Genomic DNA, 18,874 nt, shown 5'->3' with positions numbered 1-18,874 from the left:
CTCCTCTGGGCTTCCTTTCCCCCTGAGGTGAGTGTCAGAGTTTCATAACTCAAGGAGTTGGAGACTCTCCAGAGGGATGGGATCCGACAACACTGTTCCTCACGTGACAGGTGGCCTCCTGGTTTTCTGGCGCATTAGTCAACTGTTGGTCTCTGTGACAAAATGCCTGACATAAACAACTTAAAAGGACGAAAGGTTGATTGGGGGGGGGGGCTTATGGTTTCAGGGAGTTCAGTCTGCGGTCGACCAGCTCCATGGTTTTGAGGCTGAGGGGAGGCGGAACATCATGGCGGAAGAGAGAAAGCTACTCAGCTCATATGGCAGCTGGGGAGGAGAGAGAGAGCAAGACAGAGAGAAAAAGAGAGAGAGAGAGAGAGAGATGCAGAGAGGGGGAGGGAGGGAGGAAACACAAGAACTACTTCTCCAGGGTGCACCCCCTGCTACTTCCTGCAACCAGCCTCCATCTCTGTACCATTTCCATCCAAAGAATTAATCCATCGAGTGGATTAATCCACAGACGAGGTCAGAGCCCTCAAGATCCAATCATTTCCTAAAAGCCACAACGCTGAACACTGCCACCCCGGGGACCAAGCCTTCCCCCCTGGAATCTTCGAGGGGTGTGCGTACTGTGGGTGCATCCAGGTAAATGCAGGGAGAACTGGGCAGGGTTCCCCAAACCAGAAGTTAACAAAAAAAAGAAAGAAATTGGCCTCCTCACTCCTCATAACCACAGGCATTAAAACAGGAAAAACCAAGTTGTGTGTTATAGACCATTTTACTTATTTATTTTTATGATTTGGGGGGATGGAACCCAGGGGTGCTGAACCCCCCCCCCCCACCGAGCCCTGTCCCCAGCCCTTTTTGTATTTTATTCAGAGACAGGGTCTCGTGGAGTTGCTGAGGGCCTCACGAATTGCTGAGGCCAGCCTCCACCTTTCGATCCTCCAGCCTCCAGCCTCCTAAGCGGCTGGGGATGACAGGCGTGCACTACTGCACCCGGCTATGATTTTCTCCTCCGTGTGTCAGATTTGCCCTTCCTTTTCCACATCAGGAGCCTGAGAATAAATGATGCCAGCAACATGCTGTCGGGCCTCCGGAACTGTGAGCCCACGTGAACCTTTTTCCTTTATAAATGGCTCCGTCTCAGGGTATTCTGTGATAGCAACGGAAAACAAGCTAATACACTCGGAACGCATTTCAGAGGTGAACTTGTACACACTCTTCCTAGGTACATCGTTCTTACTTTAGAGAATTTATTGGGGGATTTCTAAATGTCTTAAGATCTGGGATCCCAAGGCAGAACGGCCACCTTTGGGCCGCGCTGTGGTGTCTATTTTCCGTGACCGTTAACAAATATCTGAGACGATCCACTTAGAAAGACAAAAAGGACGTTTACCCAAATCATCAAGGGTGTCCTTCAGATTCCTGGCGCATGCTCACCCCTTTCTCATTCATTCAGACGACAGCTAAGCTAGTTCCAGTATTAGAATTGGAGGCGGGTGACCATCGTAGGGGTTCCTGCCCCCCAAAATCTTTCAGGCCAGATGAAGAAGAAGAAGGTTCAGAATCACCCTAAATAGCTACTCAGGATCCTGCGGAGGATGAGTCATGTGTCTGTTGCTTTTGTGAAGTGAAGAAATCACACCGCCAAACCTCCAAATGTGTAATAGTAAGTAAACGCGCGCACCCACTCACATACGCATCATTTATGTACGCTCGAAACTGGGGAATTGGGGGGTCATGGCAGGAAAATGGAGAAATACAATTTTCTCCATTTAGAGAAAAGAAAAAAGAAAAAGAAAACCAGGGCTGGGGCTGGGGCTCAGGGGTGGAGCGCTTGCTGACCTGGTGCAAAGCCCTGAGTTGGAGGTCTAAGTGGCCGAGGGCCTCGCCAAGTGGCTGAGGCCGGCCTCCAACTTGCGATCCTCCTGCCTCAGCCTCCCGAGCCGCTGGGATGACAGGCGTGGGCCACCCTGCACACTTTTATAGGAAGGTTGGGCTCAGAAGCATTCACGATGGGCAAAATGAGGGGGGCGGGTGGCATCCAAGCCTCTAGTTAGGGGGGAGATGTGTTCTCTCTGATTCCAGGGCCACACTGGGACATAAAGCCTGTCATCAGACATCTCTGCTGAGCACTAATGGACGGCAGATGCTGGCTCCCTGGGGTGAGCATCCCCTGGGGTGTCTGGAATGGTCCACTCCTGGGAGCCTGAACCTCAGGAAGAGATAATCAGATTCCAAAGCGGGGGCCTGCCCTGAGGTTATTCGACTAGAAAATTACAAGCCACTTGCAAAGAGGCATTTCCATATAAATGTGCAAGAGGGGGACAGGACAGCTCGGTGCATTTCACGGCTCCTTGATCAGGGCTGTTGACATCTCTCTCTGGGCACTCAGCTCCGTGCCCCCCACCAGGGTCTCCTCCAGCCCTGCAGAGTGGAGGTCAGGGCCAAGCCCGTGCACTCTGCAGGGTCTCAGGGGAGGGTCCACAGGCAGGAAGGGCAGAGCAGCCTGAAGTCCTTCCTCTCCGGACCCGCCTGCCTTTGTCCCAGAGCTCACCGGTCCAAGTGCACTCCCAACGCAGCTTCTAGAACATTCCTTGCTGGCTCTCGGCCAGCCTTTCCTTGGCTGATTCCTCTTTCCCCTGTATTCCACCTAACTGTCCCCCTGGGAGACCTGGACACAGCAGAACCTCTATTTTTAGCAAAAAAAAAAAAAAATTAACCTATACTTAATTAATTTATTTAACCTATACTTAGTGAATTATTTACCAATAATTTGTTTATTGGTACCAGGGATGGAACCCAGGGGTGCTGACCCCGAGCCCCGTTTCCCAGCCCTGTTTTGCATTTTATTTAGAGACAGGGTCTCCCTGAGTGGCTTAGGGCCTCGCTCAGTGGCCGAGGCTGGCCTCCAACTGGCGATCCTCCTGCCTCAGCCTCCCCAGCTGCTGGGATCACAAGCGTGCACCACTGCGCCCGGCTTCTTGTTTTAAAATATCTGGTGCCTTTAAAGATGGATCATAGCCTCAGCCTCCTTGAATATATGCCCAGATACATCTGCTGGGGACATCATGTAACAAATGTGCAAATTTTCAGGGCCCCAAAACATGGAAGAATCCAAAAGGGAAGGGATTCTCGTAGCTGGAGAGCGTCCGCTTATCCAGAGACGAACCCAGTTGTCTCAGGAGCTCTTTCCTGCTGTGACTGTGATGAAATACCTGACGTAGGCTACGGGTGAAGGAAAAAAGGTTGATTTAAGCCCAACGGTTTGGGAGGTTGAAATTTCAAAAAGCATGACCTAGGTTCTTAACCTCAGGGCCTCCCTCTAAGTGCCATCTCTTCAAGGTCACAAGTGTCCCCATATCACTACCATGGAGACGCCCCTGTCTTTGTCACATGAACCTTTAGGCAGAGACACAATGAACCGCGGCGAGCACTTCGGCATAAGTCACCTTCGCGCCTAATTTTACAGAGGAGGAAACCGAGGCTCAAAGAGGGAAGGTGATTTGCCCGCGGTCAGATCCCCCCTGGGACCTGGACTCTGACTGCGCAGGCCTGGAATCCCAGCGACTCGGAGGCTGAGGCAGGAGGATCACAAGTTGGAGGCCGGCCTCAGCCCAAGCGAGGCCCTGAGCAGCTCATGGAGACCCTGTCTCTAAATGAAACAGAGGGAAGGAACCGGGGTCCCTGAAGGACTCTATGGAGCAGTGTGGCCCCCCACGAACCTGAACTACTTGCCTCTGGACTGTTCCATGGGAGAGAAATCAGCCTCTACCTTCTGGGAGACGTTAGGGTTTGGAGTCTCTCTGTTAAACCCAGGGGGTGCTGAACCCCTGAGCCCTGTCCCCAGCCCCTTTATTCTATTTTATTTAGAGACAGGGTCTTGCTGAGTGGCTTAGGGCCTCGCTCAGTGGCTGAGGCTGGCCTCCACCTTGCGATCCTCCTGCCTCGGCCTCCCGAGCCGCTGGGATGACAGGCGTGCACCACCGCAGCCGGCCTGTTAGTCCCTAACTCTGGGACTTTGTTTGAGTGTCTGAATTTGTCTGAACGTCTGTGTTTTCTCACTAAATGACACAAGATGCACACAGCAAAACTAGCTATGGCGATGGCTCTCTTATTAAAATGCTTTTCTGCCCGGGGATGGGGGGGCGGGGGGGGGGACCCCAGGCACAGGGCCCACGGGTGAGTCATTCCTGAACCACAGGAAATGGCTCTTAGGTCGGTGCCCTCTGTGTTTAGCTGTGTGTCTTCCGGCCACAACGGATCTTAACAATCCTCCCGTCCGTCCGTCTGTCCGTTCTAATGCAGGCCCGGTAGTAAGAAGGCTTGCACCAGAGGAGGCCCTTGATCCTGGACCAGGGCCGCAAGCCAAAATAAACCTCTTGTCTCCGGGACGTAGGCCACCTGGGGGACTGTGGTTAGCAACAGAAAACAGACCAAGTAGTTACTCATTAAACAGGGGCCATGTTGTTTCAGAGGTGAGTCCAGATGCACAAGTTTTCCTAAACACTGACTGCCTTGAGTTCAGAGACACTGGACCCCTGAGCCCCGTCCCCAGCCCTTTTTCTATTTTATTGAGAGACAGGGTCTCCCTGAGCTGCTCAGGGCCTCGCTAAGTGGCTGAGGCTGGCCTCCACCTTGCGATCCTCCTGCCTCGGCCTCCTGAGCCGCTGGGATGACCGGCGTGGCCCACCGCGCCCGACATGCACTGTATGTTTGACAGTTTGGGATGTTTTCATCACCAGGACATGAGAAATGTTGGAGGAGATTCACAGGGTAAAGACCCTCTTCATTTGGCTTTGAAAAATTTAGAAAAATTGAACTCACCCTCGAGAGGGGACGAGACACCGCCACAGGATGTGCGACCAACAGACGTGTCTGTCGGTGACAGGTCACACACATGGAAATGGCTCCACTCTCCCTGTGACCTCCTAGAGGTGCAGGAGACCTGTCACTCCCAGGGGGGAGGGGGACGGAGAATCGGTCTCCATAACTAGGTTAGGAATTTCTATAGAAACCAGAAAGAGAGAGAGAGAGAGAGAGAGGGGGGGGGGGCCTGCTTCCAAGACCAGATGGAGTCCCCTGCACTTTGGAGATGAGTCCCCAGGAGTGATTTGTTGTTGTTCGGGGAGGGAAGAGGCCAGGGGGTGAGCAGGCGTCATTTCTTCAGGGGGCCTCTGCGAGGTCGGCCAGGGCCTCCGCTGCCTCCAAAACACGTTCTTATGCCAAAGGGCTCCTTGGGGGGCTGCGGCCAGATCGATGTCTGGAACTGGCCTTCTGGGAAATCACTAATGGTCCTCAGACAGCACACCGTGTGACTTTTAGGCTGGGCCATTAATGGAGAGCTTCTGCTACAGGACAGCCCAAGGCCAGACGTTGGAAGGACTGACCGGGCTTTGGTGAAAGAGTTCTGAGCTCTTCTTTCTTTCTTTTCTTTTTTTTATGTTTGGTCCCAGGAAGGGAACCCAGGAGGGTACTTCACCCCTGAGCCCCGTCCCCAGCCCTATTTTGTATTTTATTTAGAGACAGGGTCTCGCTGAGTTGCTGAGGGCTGAGGCTGGCCTCCACCTTGCGATCCTCCTGCCTCAGCCTCCCAGCTCGGTTCAGTGTTGATCTCCCTTCCCTGCCTGTCGCTCCCTGGCCCATGTCCATTTTCAGGACAGAGAGAGAGAGAGAGAGGCCTCGGGCTCAGGGTTTTCTTGGCAAGTTCCAAAGTGGAGCTGGAATCCGGCACCTGAGGGCTTGTTTTTCTTCTCATGTCACTTTCTATTTGTGGCACCTCGAGGGGTACTGTTTCTCCAGTCTTGTGTGTTAGGATCGAGTTTCCTCTTAAAATAGATTGGACCCTGAAGAGGAAAGGGCGAGGATTCAAGCCGCACAGACAACCGAGGGGAAATGATCTGGGATTCCAATCCCCTGCGGCTGGGGTGGAGGTCGGTGGGAGGATGCTCCCTCTGGGCTTCCTGACCCCACGATGAGCTGCTCAGCCCTCACCTCAGACCTATGGAGTCGGCCATCTGTGGACTGAGCCCTGTCCCCAGCCCTTTTTCCTATTTTATTTAGAGACAGGGTCTCGCTGAGTAGCTTAGGGCTGAGGCTGGCCTCCACCTTGTGATCCTCCTGCCTCAGCCTCCAGAGCCGCTGGGATGCCAGGCGTGTGGGCCACCGCACCCAGCCAGAGTCCGTTTTTATTGGCAGTGAGATGACAAAGTGGGGGAAAGGGGCCCATTCTAAAAGGGACAGAGAGCCACCGCTGAACCAGACCAGTCCTCCTGGACAAGAGGGAGGAGGGAGTGGGGGTGAAGGTTCTGCGGAGACCACTCCCCCATCCTGCCTCGAAGGCCCAACCACCTGAGAAGAGGCCCCTCGCAGAACCCAGGGGACAAGTCCACGTGGACAGGTCTGCAAAAAGACTCTGCAGGGCAGAATGTCGAAATGGGATCTGTGCAGAGTCATGGAGGACCAAACAGGAAGCAGGAGGTAGAGCAGCTGAAGTCAGGGAGTGCCTTTGGTGGCAGGAGCAGGGCTCCCCGACCTTCCTATAAGAATGTGCTGGGGCTGCATCTTATGTAACATCAGCTTTTTTTTCTCTCTCTCTCTCTCTCTCTCTCTTTTTTTTTCCTGAAAGGAGAACAACATGAACTCCCCAGACTGCAGATGGCTCCCAGATCTCGGTGGTGAAATGCCAAGTGGATCCAGCAATAGACGATGGGGAATTTATTGGGAATCAAAAGGAGAAGCGAGAAGAGTGTTCGTTGGAAGGGAAAAATGGTCCCGAATCTTCTGCACAGGAGCAGCCCCTGGGCTATGGGCACAACTGAGACCATTTCACCAGGCAGATTCGGGTGCCGGGGAGGGAATAATGGCATGGGGCAGGAGGAGAGGTACCAAGGATGGGACCCAGGGGTGCTGAACCCCTGAGCCCCGTCCCCAGCCCCTTTTTCTATTTTATTTAGAGACAGGGTCTCGCTGAGTGGCTCAGGGTCTCACTCCGTGGATGAGGCTGGCCTCCAACTTGTGATCCTCCTGCCTCAGCCTCCTGAGCCGCTGGGATGACAGGTGTGCGCCACCGAGCCTAGAGTTTAGCTACTTGTCTCTTCTTTAGAGGTGCCACAGTAAATCCAGGTCCCATCCACTTGGGGGTTTTGGGGTGGATTAAATGATGGATGGATGGTGGATGGATGGTGGATGGAGGGTGAGAGATGGATGATTATTACAGCTACTTATTTATCTCTTCCTTTGCAGATTCTGTAGGATATCCAGCATCTTTCTATTTGGGAGTCCTTGGATGGATGGACAGATGGATAGATGGACAGACAGATGGATATAGATGGATGGATGGATGGACGGACAGATGGATAGATGGATGGATGGATGGATGGATGGATGGATGGATGGATAGATGGATGGATGGATGGATGGATGGATGGATGGACGGACGGACAGATGGATAGATGGATGGATGGATGGATGGATGGATGGACAGATGGATGGATGGATGGATGGACAGAAGAAAAATGAGTAGATGGATGGATAAATGACTGATAGATGGACAGATGCATAAATGGGTGGAGAGATGGATGGTAGTCCAATTTGTCCAATTCTCTTTCCATACCAGATGAGATGATCGTGTGTGTGTTTGTGTGTTTTGTTTTTTTGTTTTTGTTTTTTTTTTTGCGTCTCGCATGGCCCATGCTGACTGATTTTTTTCCGGGATTCAACCATCCTTGCCTTCTTGGCACGGATCTCATTCGGGTGGCATTGTATGGTTTTTTTCTACCGTTGTTTGGATTCGGTTTGCTGGTCTATTACTGAAGAGTTTTGCATCTCTCTTCCTAAGAGACATGGATCCATGGTTTTCTTTTTCTTTTTTTTTCTTTTTTTTGGAAGATTTTTGTGAAGAATCGATATGGATTCTCCTCCCCACGTTGGGTGGAGTTCAACAATAAAGACCTGGACTCCTCTTTGTAGGTAGTTGGTCTTTTTTTTTTTTTTTTTTTGGCTTATTTCAATCTCGACTGGTTATAAATGTATTCAGATTCTCTATTTCTCTTTGAGTTGGTTTCGGTAGTTTGCAATTTTTTTTTTTTTTTTGCAGAAATCTGTTCATTTCGTCTAAGCCACCTGATTTATTGGCATCTACCCGTTCAGAGCATTCCTTTAGAATTCTTTCTATTTCTGGAAAAAAACAAAAAACAAAAAAGGTTCCTTCTTTCATTCCCGATTTGAATAATCAGAGTTGATGATTTTTTTCCAGCATCTTAAAGGGGAAAGATATCTGCATTTTAAAGAAGAAGAGTTTTTCCTCAATAAATCGTTGAAGAGGGGAGAGAAGTGGGGGTGGGTGGGTGGTGGTCTCCCTGGGTCTCTGAAGATAGTTCTAGAAGACTGGGGACGGGAGCTCCGCACCCCAATGCAGGATGGCTTCTGACTTCCAGGTCTCTGGTTGAGGCTGTGGCGGATGCCTAGGATACCTCTGATCCTCCTCCTCCTCCTTTCCTGTGCTTCTCCATGTCTATCCTGGCCCCCTCCTGAGATGCGGTACAGGCAGCCGCAGCCCAAACACTTCACCACCCACATTCAGATAGAAAATCATCCTTTGGCAGAAAGCAAATCGGAACATAGATGGTGGTGGGGAGGCATAGACCTGATTTCTTTCTTTCTTTTCTTTTATTTTTTCCCCCATGAGAATCAAAAAAATCTGTTTGTAGGCAGACCCGAGATTGGTTTCGCTGTTCTACCAACACTCAGATTTCTGGGTGCTTCTCCTCCAACTCCTGGTGGCCAGGTCCCACTAGTCATCTCCAGTGCAAGATGGGCCTTGGAGCTACGAGCATTCCAACCCCACTCTGATGTGAGAAGGCAAGTTCCTCATCCAAGTGCAGACGTATTCCAGCCATATTGGACCAGGCTGTAAACAATCACCAACCCCTGCCCCGTGACCTCCGACTTGGTCACCATTGAGGCCACAGTAAGAAGTCCTCATGGGCAAGCCCCGGGAGAACGAGGCCTCTGGAGAGACTGACCCTGCCAGCATCCTGGGGTGTTAGCAGGCTTTCTGTGACTGTGACAAAATACCTGAGGTAAGATAACTTAAAGCAAAAAAAAAGGTTCAGATGCTTGGCTACATTGCTTTGAGCCTGTGGTGGGGCAGAATGTCATGGTGGGGAGCACACAGTGGAGCAGATAGACAGGAAGTGAGGAGAGAGACAGGAAGAGGCAGGGCCACACCCCTGATGACCTCACTTCCTACCACTAGGTCCCACCTCTGGAAGGTTCCACCAGGTCCAAGAGGTGGATGACAGCTAATGACCTTCAACACACAGGTCTTTGGGGGAATGTTTAAAATCTAAACCAGGTGAACCTCCATGCTCCAAACCTGTCAGCAAATTGTCCTGAGGTCCAAGGGCTCATCTGTAGTACTTTGTTACAGTGGCCCACGTGGCCCATACCGCAGCCCAAACCCATCTTCTGCTACACACTTTTCTTGGGGCGGGGGGGCGGGGAGGGTTGGATCCTGGGGATTGGACTCAGAGGCGCTCGACCCACTGAGCCCCTAGTTTTGCATTTTATTGAGAGACAGGGTCTCCCTGGGTTGCTCAGGGCCTTGCTAAGTTGCTGAGGCTGGCCTCCAATTTGCAATCCTCCTGCCTCGGCCTCCCCGGCCGCTGGGATTACAGACGTGTGCCATCATGCCTGGCTTGCCATGCACTTTAGACTCCAGAGCCAGGCTCTGTGATGCACACCTGTAGTCCCAGCTACTGGGGAGGCTGAGGCAGGAGGACTGCTACGCTCAGGTGTTCAAGGCCGGCCTCAGAAGCACCATAAGTGGTCCCTCCCAAAGATACAAAACTTAGCCTCCGGCTTCTAAAAGATCCTCATCATTTTTGGAGCGTAGCATGGGGCAGAGTGGCTTCATTTCCATACCTCCAAACTGGAGGGAGACCTTGCATTCACGCGGTGTTTGGAGAAAGTTCGTGAAAATCGTGAGTTCTAGATTCTCAAAACAGGCCTGAGAATCCAAGCTGTCTGCGGACCCTTTCGCCGCTGGCTTGCAGAGGGCTGAGTTTACCTTAGAAGCTCCATCGAGACCTGTCCGGCCATTGCCCTCGTGTCAAAGAAAAGGAAGCAGCCGAGCAGGGTTGCGCACACCTGTCATCCCAGCAGCTCGGGAGGCTGAGGCAGGAGGATCGCAAGGTGGAGGCCAGCCTCAGCCACTTGGTGAGGCCCTAAGCAACTCAGGGAGACCCTGTCTCTCAATAAAATACCAAATCGGGCTGGGGATGGGGCTCCGTGGTCGAGGGCCCCTGAGTTCAATTGTCGCCTCTAGGTCTCAGGTTATCCCAGCAGCTTGGGAGGCTGAAGCAGGAGGATCTCGGGTTGGAGGCCAGCCTCAACCAAAAAAAAAAAAAAGCAAGGTCTAAGCAACTCGGGGAGACCCTGTCTCTAAATAAAACACAAAATAGGGCTCAGCGGTTGAGAGCCCCTGAGTTCCACCCCCCGTACCCCAAGGGTATGATCAGCACATTTGGAGGTTGCCACCGACTCTGAGCAGCTGCGGATGGAGGGGACCCCCCCCCCCCGGTGCCTGTGGCTGTCCAGGTCGCCCCTCAAAGACACACCCAGAGAACAAAGTCACCGCAGTCTCTCGGGGTGACCCATCCCACCCCCATGGCATCCCCCATCTCCCTAAGGAACAAAGATGGATGAAATTAAAAAAAAAAAAAAAAGAGCCTCCCACCACCAAGAGACTTGCATGACCCTACAACAGGGGACAAGGGTCATCTTGTAATCTCAGCTGTCAAAACTCGCACCACGGGAAAGAGCGTTTGGTTTGGTTTGCATTTTGGGGACAGAGGGGCATCTGGGATCAGGGGGGTGTCCCCCGTCCTAAAAGATGCCTATTCAGGAGGCAGCTCAGTTGGCCTCTGGGACTCCACCGAGAAACAAAGGCCGATCTGTGTCAGCAGAGCCCTCTGAGGGCAACTGGGAGAAATCGTGCCTTAAGGAAGCGGGTGGAAAGATCAGCCAGCAGCTGGCTTCGCCTCTGGCCATCAAAAGATCTTTTGCTCTTGGAAGAGTCTTTGAGAGAGAGAGAGAGAGAGAGAGAGAGAGAGAGAGAGAGACTCAGAAGAAGTGCCCTATTTAAAAATAAGACGGTTTGCTCTGCCTGAATAAGACCAATGGCAGGAGAAAGGGCAGCCCCCGAGGAGGAGAGGAAGGTTTGGAAACTCCCCCCAAAGAGAAGGTAGAGGTGCGACCCAGAGGTGGCAGCTGGATTGACAATGATGGCATTGCTAGGAGAGGCCCGGGTGGCTCGGTTTTGTTAAGGTTCGAGGGCAGATTTCATGACGCTGTGGATGTAAGTCAAAGCCACTGGATTTCTGATTCCACGTGATGAAGCATGACACCCCCCCCCCCAGCAGCTTGGGAGGCTGAGGCAGGAGGATCGCAAGGTGGAGGCCAGCCTCAGCATCAGCCTCAACAACTTGACAAGGCCCTGAGCAGCTCAGGGAGGCCCTGTCTCTAAATAAAATGTGCAAAATAGGGCTGGGGATGGGGCTCAGAGGTTCGAGGGCCCCTGAGTTCCATCCCTGGGACCAAAAACAAGTCATTCATTAAAATCAGCATATGACAGGGACACAGCCACATCCATGTTTATAGCAGCTCCATTCACAATAGCTGAGCTGTGGAACCCACCTAGGTGGCCTTCAACAGGTGGATGGGTAAAGAAACTGTGGTCCATATACACAGTGGAATATTACTCAGCCATCAAGAAGGATGAAATGATGGCATTTGCTGGTCAATGGATGGAGCTGGAGACGATCACGCTGAGTGGAATAAGCCAGTCCCCAAAAACAACCAAAGGCAGAGTGTCCTCTCTGATATGGGGACGCTGACTGACAATAAGGGGGCAGAGAATAGCAGTCACTGGATGAGATTTGGGGGAGTGAAGGGAAGGGAGGGGAGGGGACTGGGAGAGACAGGAGGATGGATGGACCTCACTTCCCCAGCCCCAGCCCTAGTTTGGCTTTTATTTAGAGGCTGGGTCTCATTCAATTGAGGAGGCTGGCCTCCAACTGGCGATCCTCCTGCCTCAGCCTCCTCAGCCAAGGATAACAAGGCGTGGGCCGCCGCAGCCTGCTCTCCCAGGGTTCTGAACACATCACATTGGAATTGTCCATGAGTCCCTGAATCCCTAACCCCCAGTGCACTTTGCAGTCCTCTTGCCCCCCTGGAGTCCAAGATGTCTGGACCTGTAGATGTCTGTCAAAGATGCACTCAATGAACGTGTGGAAAGGGACCGAGAAGAACCACGAAGTAGCCTGCACAGCTGCTTGCCATGGGGCTCGGGGGATCCCAAGGACCCCGCTGGACACAGTCAAGGTGCCAGGGGTGGAGCTGGGGGGCACCGGGAGGACCTTGTACCCATGGAGACCACCACAGGGCGCTGCATGCAGAATGGCTGCTGCAAGTGACCCATCCATTGTGCTCTATAGTGACCCCAGAAGACGTCCCCCACCCCCAGGGTGTCCCAGGCCTACGTCACCAACAGGAAAATTCTGAAAACCACCCGGGTCACTCCCTGACTTGGCCCAGCTGTGCAGGGGAGGGAGGCCAGGAGACCGATGTCAGAGCGAATAAAAGCAACCAGAGCCGGAAAAGACCCAGAGAAGGATCCTTCTTTGCCAGTGGAGGGGAATTGGAACAAAAATACTAAAATAGAGAATTAAAAGGTGAACTTAAAAGGCTGAAGCCCTGAGGTGTGGCTCTCAGGGAGGGTGGGAGGCAGTCCCGGAGGCTGAGGCCGGAGGATCGAAAAGTTGGAGGCCAGCCTCAACCAAAGTGAGGCCCTGAGCCACTCAGCGAGACCCTGTCTCTAAATAAAATAGAAAAAGGGCTGGGGACGGGGCTCAGGGGTTGAGCAGCCCCTGGGTTCCACTCCTGGGAACCAAATAAAATAAAATAAAATCTTTGCTATGACTGTAAACACAAGCCTCAGGCCTCAAGCCTGTGTTTTGTTCCCTGTCGGGTGACAATGACCAACCCCTGTTTCTCCAGGTCCAGACCCGTCCAGGGAGTCTGGTGTTTTCTAAAGATAGCGCCAGATTTCAGAAAGCAGGTTGAGCCAGTTCACTGGGCCTGAGACACCTAGCAACTTGTTTGAGAGCCGAACCTTCCAGAAGGTGTTGAGGGGAAAAGCCCCAGGACCAGGCGGCCACTTGAGCCCGAGTGGGTGATCGCAGACCCACAAAGGCAGGCAGGCCTTAACCCTGGGTGGGGACTTCTGATGTCCCAAGGACCTGGTGACAAAGGGAACAAGGAGAAAACAGGGTCCCTAGTGCAGGTGTGGACCGTTAATGTCACCTTCTCTCTTCCTCACTGAGAGGAGGTTTATTATGCAAGAAAAAGCCTCCACTGCACTAAGAATCCGGGAAAGGGCTTGGGACAGGGAGAGGCTGAGGTCCAACCTATCCTTACCCCCATGTTTTTTTTTGGGGGGGCAGATACTGGGGATTGAGTTCAGGGCCCTCCTCGACCCCTGAGCCCCGTCCCCAGCCCTATTTTGGATTTTATTTAGAGACAGGGTCTCGCTGAGTGGCTCAGGGCCTCGCTTTGGCTGAGGGTGGCCTCCACGTTGCGATCCTCCTGCCTCAGCCTCCCTAGCATCAAGGAGGACAGGCCTGGGCCACTTTGCCCGCCGGCTCTTCCTCATCCTCCTCGGACTTCCACGAGGTTGCTATCTCTGACTAGAGCAGGAGCCAGAGAACCGAGAAGAAATTGGCCGGCCGACACAGCCTCCGCAGGGAGAATTAAAACCACCCACAGCCAAACCTAGGGCAGCCAACGGTGGCATTCCTGGCCGGCTCTGTCACCAACCGCCCTCCCTTGGGGTGGAGGGGGAGGAGGGCAGGCCTTTTTGAGTTGACTGATTTCAAACAAGGACACCCTTGAGGTCCCCCACCGGCAGAGCCCCCAAAGTCTGAGACTGGGCGTGGAAAAAACTCTGACTTTCCATTCCTTCTCCTCTTTTCTGTCTATTAACTGAATAACTCACAGGGTAATAATTTGCCAGAAATTAATACAGGAATGTTTCAATGCTAAAACCAGAGTAGTATTAGAGGGAGGATGATTTGTGGATGGATCTTTATTTATGTCTTTTTTTTTTTTAAATTAGTTGTTGATTTGTGGATGGATCTTTACTTGTGTCTTTTTTTTTATTAGTTGTTGATTTGTTGATGGACCTTTATTTATGGTGGTGCCCTGAGATTCAAACCCTAATTTGAATCCTAATGCCTGACCCCCTTTCCCCTCTCCCTCTCTCCCTCCAAAATGCCATGCACATAGAGATACACCCTCCTGTCAAGGGAATCCTTGAAGAAGTAACTGATAGGAAAGTCGGGCCCGGTGGCCCAGGCCTATCATTCCAGCCAAAGACACTGTCTTCAAATAAAACATGAGAACTGGCGGTGTGTGTGTGTTTGGGGGGGTGGCTGGGGATATGGCTCAGTTGGTTTAAGCGACCCCGGGTTCCATGCCTGGTTACCAAAAGCAAAAAAAAAGTCAGCAACAACAACAACAACAAAAATCTTGGGAGGCTGAGGCAGGAGGATGGCAAGTTGAAGGCCAGCCTCTACCACTGAGCAAGACGCTGTCTCAAATTTTTCAATAAATAAATAAAGAGGACTGGAGAGGCGACTCTGGGGGAAGCTGCCCCTGGGTTCCATCCGGAGTCACCTAGGGACTTTAGACGTCCCCATCTCGGGGTGTTGAATTGACAGCTACCTAGATACACCTTTATGGAAGACCTATGGGGGTGGGGGGTGGGTGGGAAATGTCCAGCCGCGTCATTACTGAGACACAAAAGATGAGGATCCCTGGCGGTCATCCTATGACCGCCCCCAGGGGACAGGAGTCCTCTGGTTAGTGCAGGTCAACCGGGACAGGGAACAGGAAACTTCAGACTTGTCACTCGGCCAGCTGGCTTGCACACACCTTCTCTTTTCCTCCAGATAACACACACAGGCAGGGTTTTCCTGCCTCACCCAAGAGAAGCCAGACACCGGTGGTGGCCTCCTGGTACCCGAGTCCCCAGGCCCGTTTCCAACGCCCAGGCGGGTCCTTGACAGCCAATATGCACCAAGTAACCTAACAAAGCATCAAAGGAGACACCCAGACCCCTTTCTTCTCAATTCTACCTGGATGTCACCTTCTGAAGCCCACATTGAACAGGAAAAGACAAGCCCTGCCCCCTCCCCCCCAAAAAAGACACACACACACATTGGGCCTAGGGTCGTGGCTCAGTGGTAGAGCGGCTCGCCTGGCCTGTGTGAGGCCCTGGGTTCGAATCTCAGGGCACCATGTATCCATAAATAAAGGTCCTTCAACAAATCAACAACTAATAAAAAAAAAAAGACACAAATAAAATCCATCAACAAATCAACAACTAATTTTTAAAAAAAGACACAAATAAAGATCCATCAACAAATCAACAATTTTTAAAAAAAGACATAAATAAAGATCCATCAACAAATCAACAACTAATTAAAAAAAAAGACACAAATAAAGATCCATCAACAAATCAACAACTAATAAAAAAAAAAAGACACACGCATCAGTGACATATATATACAGGATGGTGTTTTTTTCTTATGCATTTAGGAGCCTTTTAACTCTTGGGTTTGATGTTGAACGAATTGCCCAGACCACAGGAAATCAACTCCAGCAGCAAAATAGATAAATAAAGTCATGTGGAATTTTTTTTTCTTTTTTTGCAAACTGACATACGGTGGATGCCTAGTTGTCATCGCAGAAACAGAATTCTGGCTTCTTAATTAAAATAAATAAATAAAAATAAATGATAAAGCAGGAAATTCAGCTTTGGTAACATGACTGTACCCAGTGTTCAAAGGGGGTGTTGGGAAATGGGGGTCAGAGAGACCCACAGGAGAGGGGGTGACAGGGAGGAGGAGCAGGAGACCAAGACTCACCTGGGTGTCCCTGAGGGTTTCCAGTACCTGCAGAACAGGTACTGTCCGTCGGCGTTCACCAGGTGGGGAAGGTCCTGGTAGGGGATGCTCTGTGGGGTCCGCCTGGGAGAGGTCTCCTCGGGCATTCTGGAAGGATCTTCAGGTCCTTGAAAGAAAAGGGGACACATTCCCAAGTCAGAAATCTGGGGAGTCGGAGGAGGGGTGGTGGTGGTACAAGACTCTTAGGTAGAGGGGAGGTCAACCCTGTTCCAAGATTTTTTTTTTAATCTTTTTTTTTCTAAATGACATCCATCTCTTGCAAATCTCTCTCCAACTGGGAGAAAGAAAAAGAAGGAAAAAAATCTCATTTGTTCTTAAGAAAAATGCTCACTTTATTTATTTTTTTTAAAGTGCCTCATTTTTAGGATTTTTTTCTCTCTCTCTCTCCTTTATCCATCTGTGTTTATTTCCAATCATTCCAGGAAACTTCATCTTAAAGACTATTTTAGCTGCAATCAAGCGGCAGCTCTGTGGATGTGGGGACCCAGCTGCACAGAGACCCAGCTCTCTCCCTCTCTCTCTCTCTCTCTCTCTCTCCAAAAAAAAAAAAAAAAAAAAAAAAGAGAGAGAGAGAGAGAGAAAATCTCCAAGGACCAGTTCGAGTCCCCTCTGGAGTGCATGCTCCTGGCTGATTGCTGCCATCAGAGATGCCACACAGACACCGTCACCAACCTGGTTCCATTCCGCCCTGGCTCCTGCGCTCCACCAGGGGACATCGCCTGCAGGATCAGAGCCAGGCCACCCGGGGCTGCTCCCCGATCGCGGTGGCGAGCCCGGGTCCCTCCATCCCGCGCCTGGCGCTCACCCCCCGCCACCCCAGATCCCGATCTTGGGGGCTGGCGGGGTGCAGAGCCGGGAAGCCAGCTCGCAGTTGTCCCCCAACAGGCTCCCGGGTCCCCTCCCTCCCCGGGGCGGGGACCAGGCGCCTGCGATCTCCCCCAACTACTTGTTCCCTGTCATCACTTTTTCCTACACGATCCGCTCCGATGGGGCTGGGCGCGCGGACGAGCGCGGCCCGGGGTGGCCCGGGGGGTGGGGGGAGTCGCCCTGCGTGTCCCCCGGGGGGGGGTGCGCCCCGCAAAGTCCCCCTCACCCCCGAGGCGGCGGGTTCCCAGGACCCAGTCGTCGCCCCCGGAGGCTTCGGACAAACTTTGCCTCCTGCCGTGTCACCCAGAGCCCGGGGTCGCAGCTGTCATTTGGAAATGCCACCCGGGTGGGGGGGGGGCAGGGAAGAAAACCCGGGGACTTCACCCCGAGTCGCGTGGGTGCCACCAGGGGCTGCAAAGAGACCGCGGCGGATGGGGACAAGTTGGTGACGCGGGGGGGGGGGACTGGTGCCAGGGAGTCCGGGGGGCGCGCGCGCGTGCACACGCGCACGATCGTGCACACGCGCCCAGGAGCGCGCGGGAGGCCACGCCGAGCGCGCCCGGGACCCCCGCCCCGGGACTGGCGTCGCCCCGACCCCCTGGTGGCGGCGCTCGCGGGTGGGGCGGGGACAGGGAGGCAGGTTACCGGGGCCGCGAGCGGCGCTGTCACCTCCCGAGCGCCGCGGGTCTCGGCGGGCGGCGGGACCAGGGCCGGGCGAGCTGCGCGCGCGGCCACCTCCGCGGCGACAGGGCGACAGGGCGCGGCGTCTGCGCCGCCACTTTATCCCCGGGGCCGCTCGGCGACGGGGGCGGCCGCGGTGGGTGGGGACGCGGGAGGCGGCGCCGGGCCCACGTGTGTGTGCCCGGCCCCGCGGGGAGGAGCGGGGGCGCCGCCCGCCCGGACTCGCAGGCGGCCGCGCCCGGGGACAAGTCAGGGCCACCCCCACCCACACCCACCCCGCCCCTGCGCGGGAGGGCGCCGATCTGTCCCCTGCAGACCGCAGGCGACACCGGGCGCGGCACGCGCAGGGTGCACACAGGCCCCAGGTGCGCGCACACGGTGCCCACGGGGACCCACTCCGCACCGGGGCAACGTGTGCACACGCGCGCGCACCCAAACGTGCAACCCAGCACACTCGCGCACGCACACACACACACACACACACACACGCTGAGATGACCTAGGCAGAGGCACACCAATGCGCCTGGACACTCACAGAAAGTCACAGCACCCGGCCGTGGCGCACGCCTGTCATCCCAGCGGCTGGGGAGGCTGAGGCAGGAGGATCGCCAGGTGGAGGCCAGCCTCAGCCACTTAGCCAGGCCCTCAGCAACTCAGCGAGACCCTGTCTCTCAATAAAAATAGAAAAAGGGGCTGGGGAAGGGGATCCGACCTTGAGCACCCCTGGATTTGATCCCTGGTACCAATTTTTTTTTTTTTTATTTGTTGAAGAGGAAGTGAGTGTTAATAAAGAATGAGTTAAGAAGGAGCAACAGGAGGAAATGGGTGAAAATTTGGTGGTTAAAAAACTTTCACTAAGGCCAGGCATGGTGGAGGATGCCTGTCATCCCAGCAGAGGGAGGCTGAGATAGGAGGATCATGAGTTCAAAGATGGCCTCACTAATTTAGCAAGGCCCTAAGCAACTCAGGGAGACCCTGTCTCTAAATAAAATACAGAATAGGGCTGGGGAGGGCCCCTGGGTTCAATCCCTGTTACCAAAAGCACATCACACACGCATACACACGTTCCTGTCACACACACACAGAGACACACGTGCTGTAAACCTGTGGGGTCCCCACATGTCCCCAGGGCACAAGGCACAGGCAGGTTGAAGCATGTCTACAGACATCTGGTCCCCGTCTCTCAATAAAATAGGGCTGGGGACAGGGCTCAGTGGTTGGGGGTCCCTGAATTCAATCCTTGGTACCAAAAAAACAAAAATAAAGGGAGACTGAGGCAGGGGAATTACTTCAGC

At 53.2% G+C, this 18,874-nt stretch overlaps 1 protein-coding gene across 3 annotated transcripts in view; it reads right to left on the bottom strand.

The window, feature by feature from the left end:
- The window catches only part of MGLL (monoglyceride lipase), a 68,457-nt gene extending 50,779 nt beyond the window's left edge, over positions 1–17,678 (bottom strand). The window contains exons 1-2 of one of the 3 annotated variants that reach the window (XM_081276114.1): positions 17,544–17,678; positions 15,993–16,137 (exon numbers count right to left, since the gene is read on the bottom strand). In XM_081276114.1, coding sequence (XP_081132240.1) covers positions 15,993–16,117 — 125 coding nt within the window. In that variant the 5' untranslated portion in view covers positions 16,118–16,137; positions 17,544–17,678. Of the gene's footprint in view, positions 1–15,992; positions 16,138–16,703; positions 16,937–17,543 lie in introns of those variants that run through there. The other 2 variants (XM_081276115.1, XM_081276113.1) reach the window with 2 other exon arrangements.
- Positions 17,679–18,874: the final 1,196 nt, after the last annotated feature.

Source organism: Spermophilus citellus (assembly GCF_964194105.1).
Source record: "Spermophilus citellus genome assembly, chromosome: 19".
NCBI lineage: Eukaryota > Metazoa > Chordata > Mammalia > Rodentia > Sciuridae > Spermophilus > Spermophilus citellus.
Note: the sequence above shows the minus strand (reverse complement) of the source record. Positions and strands in the feature narration are given on the sequence as shown.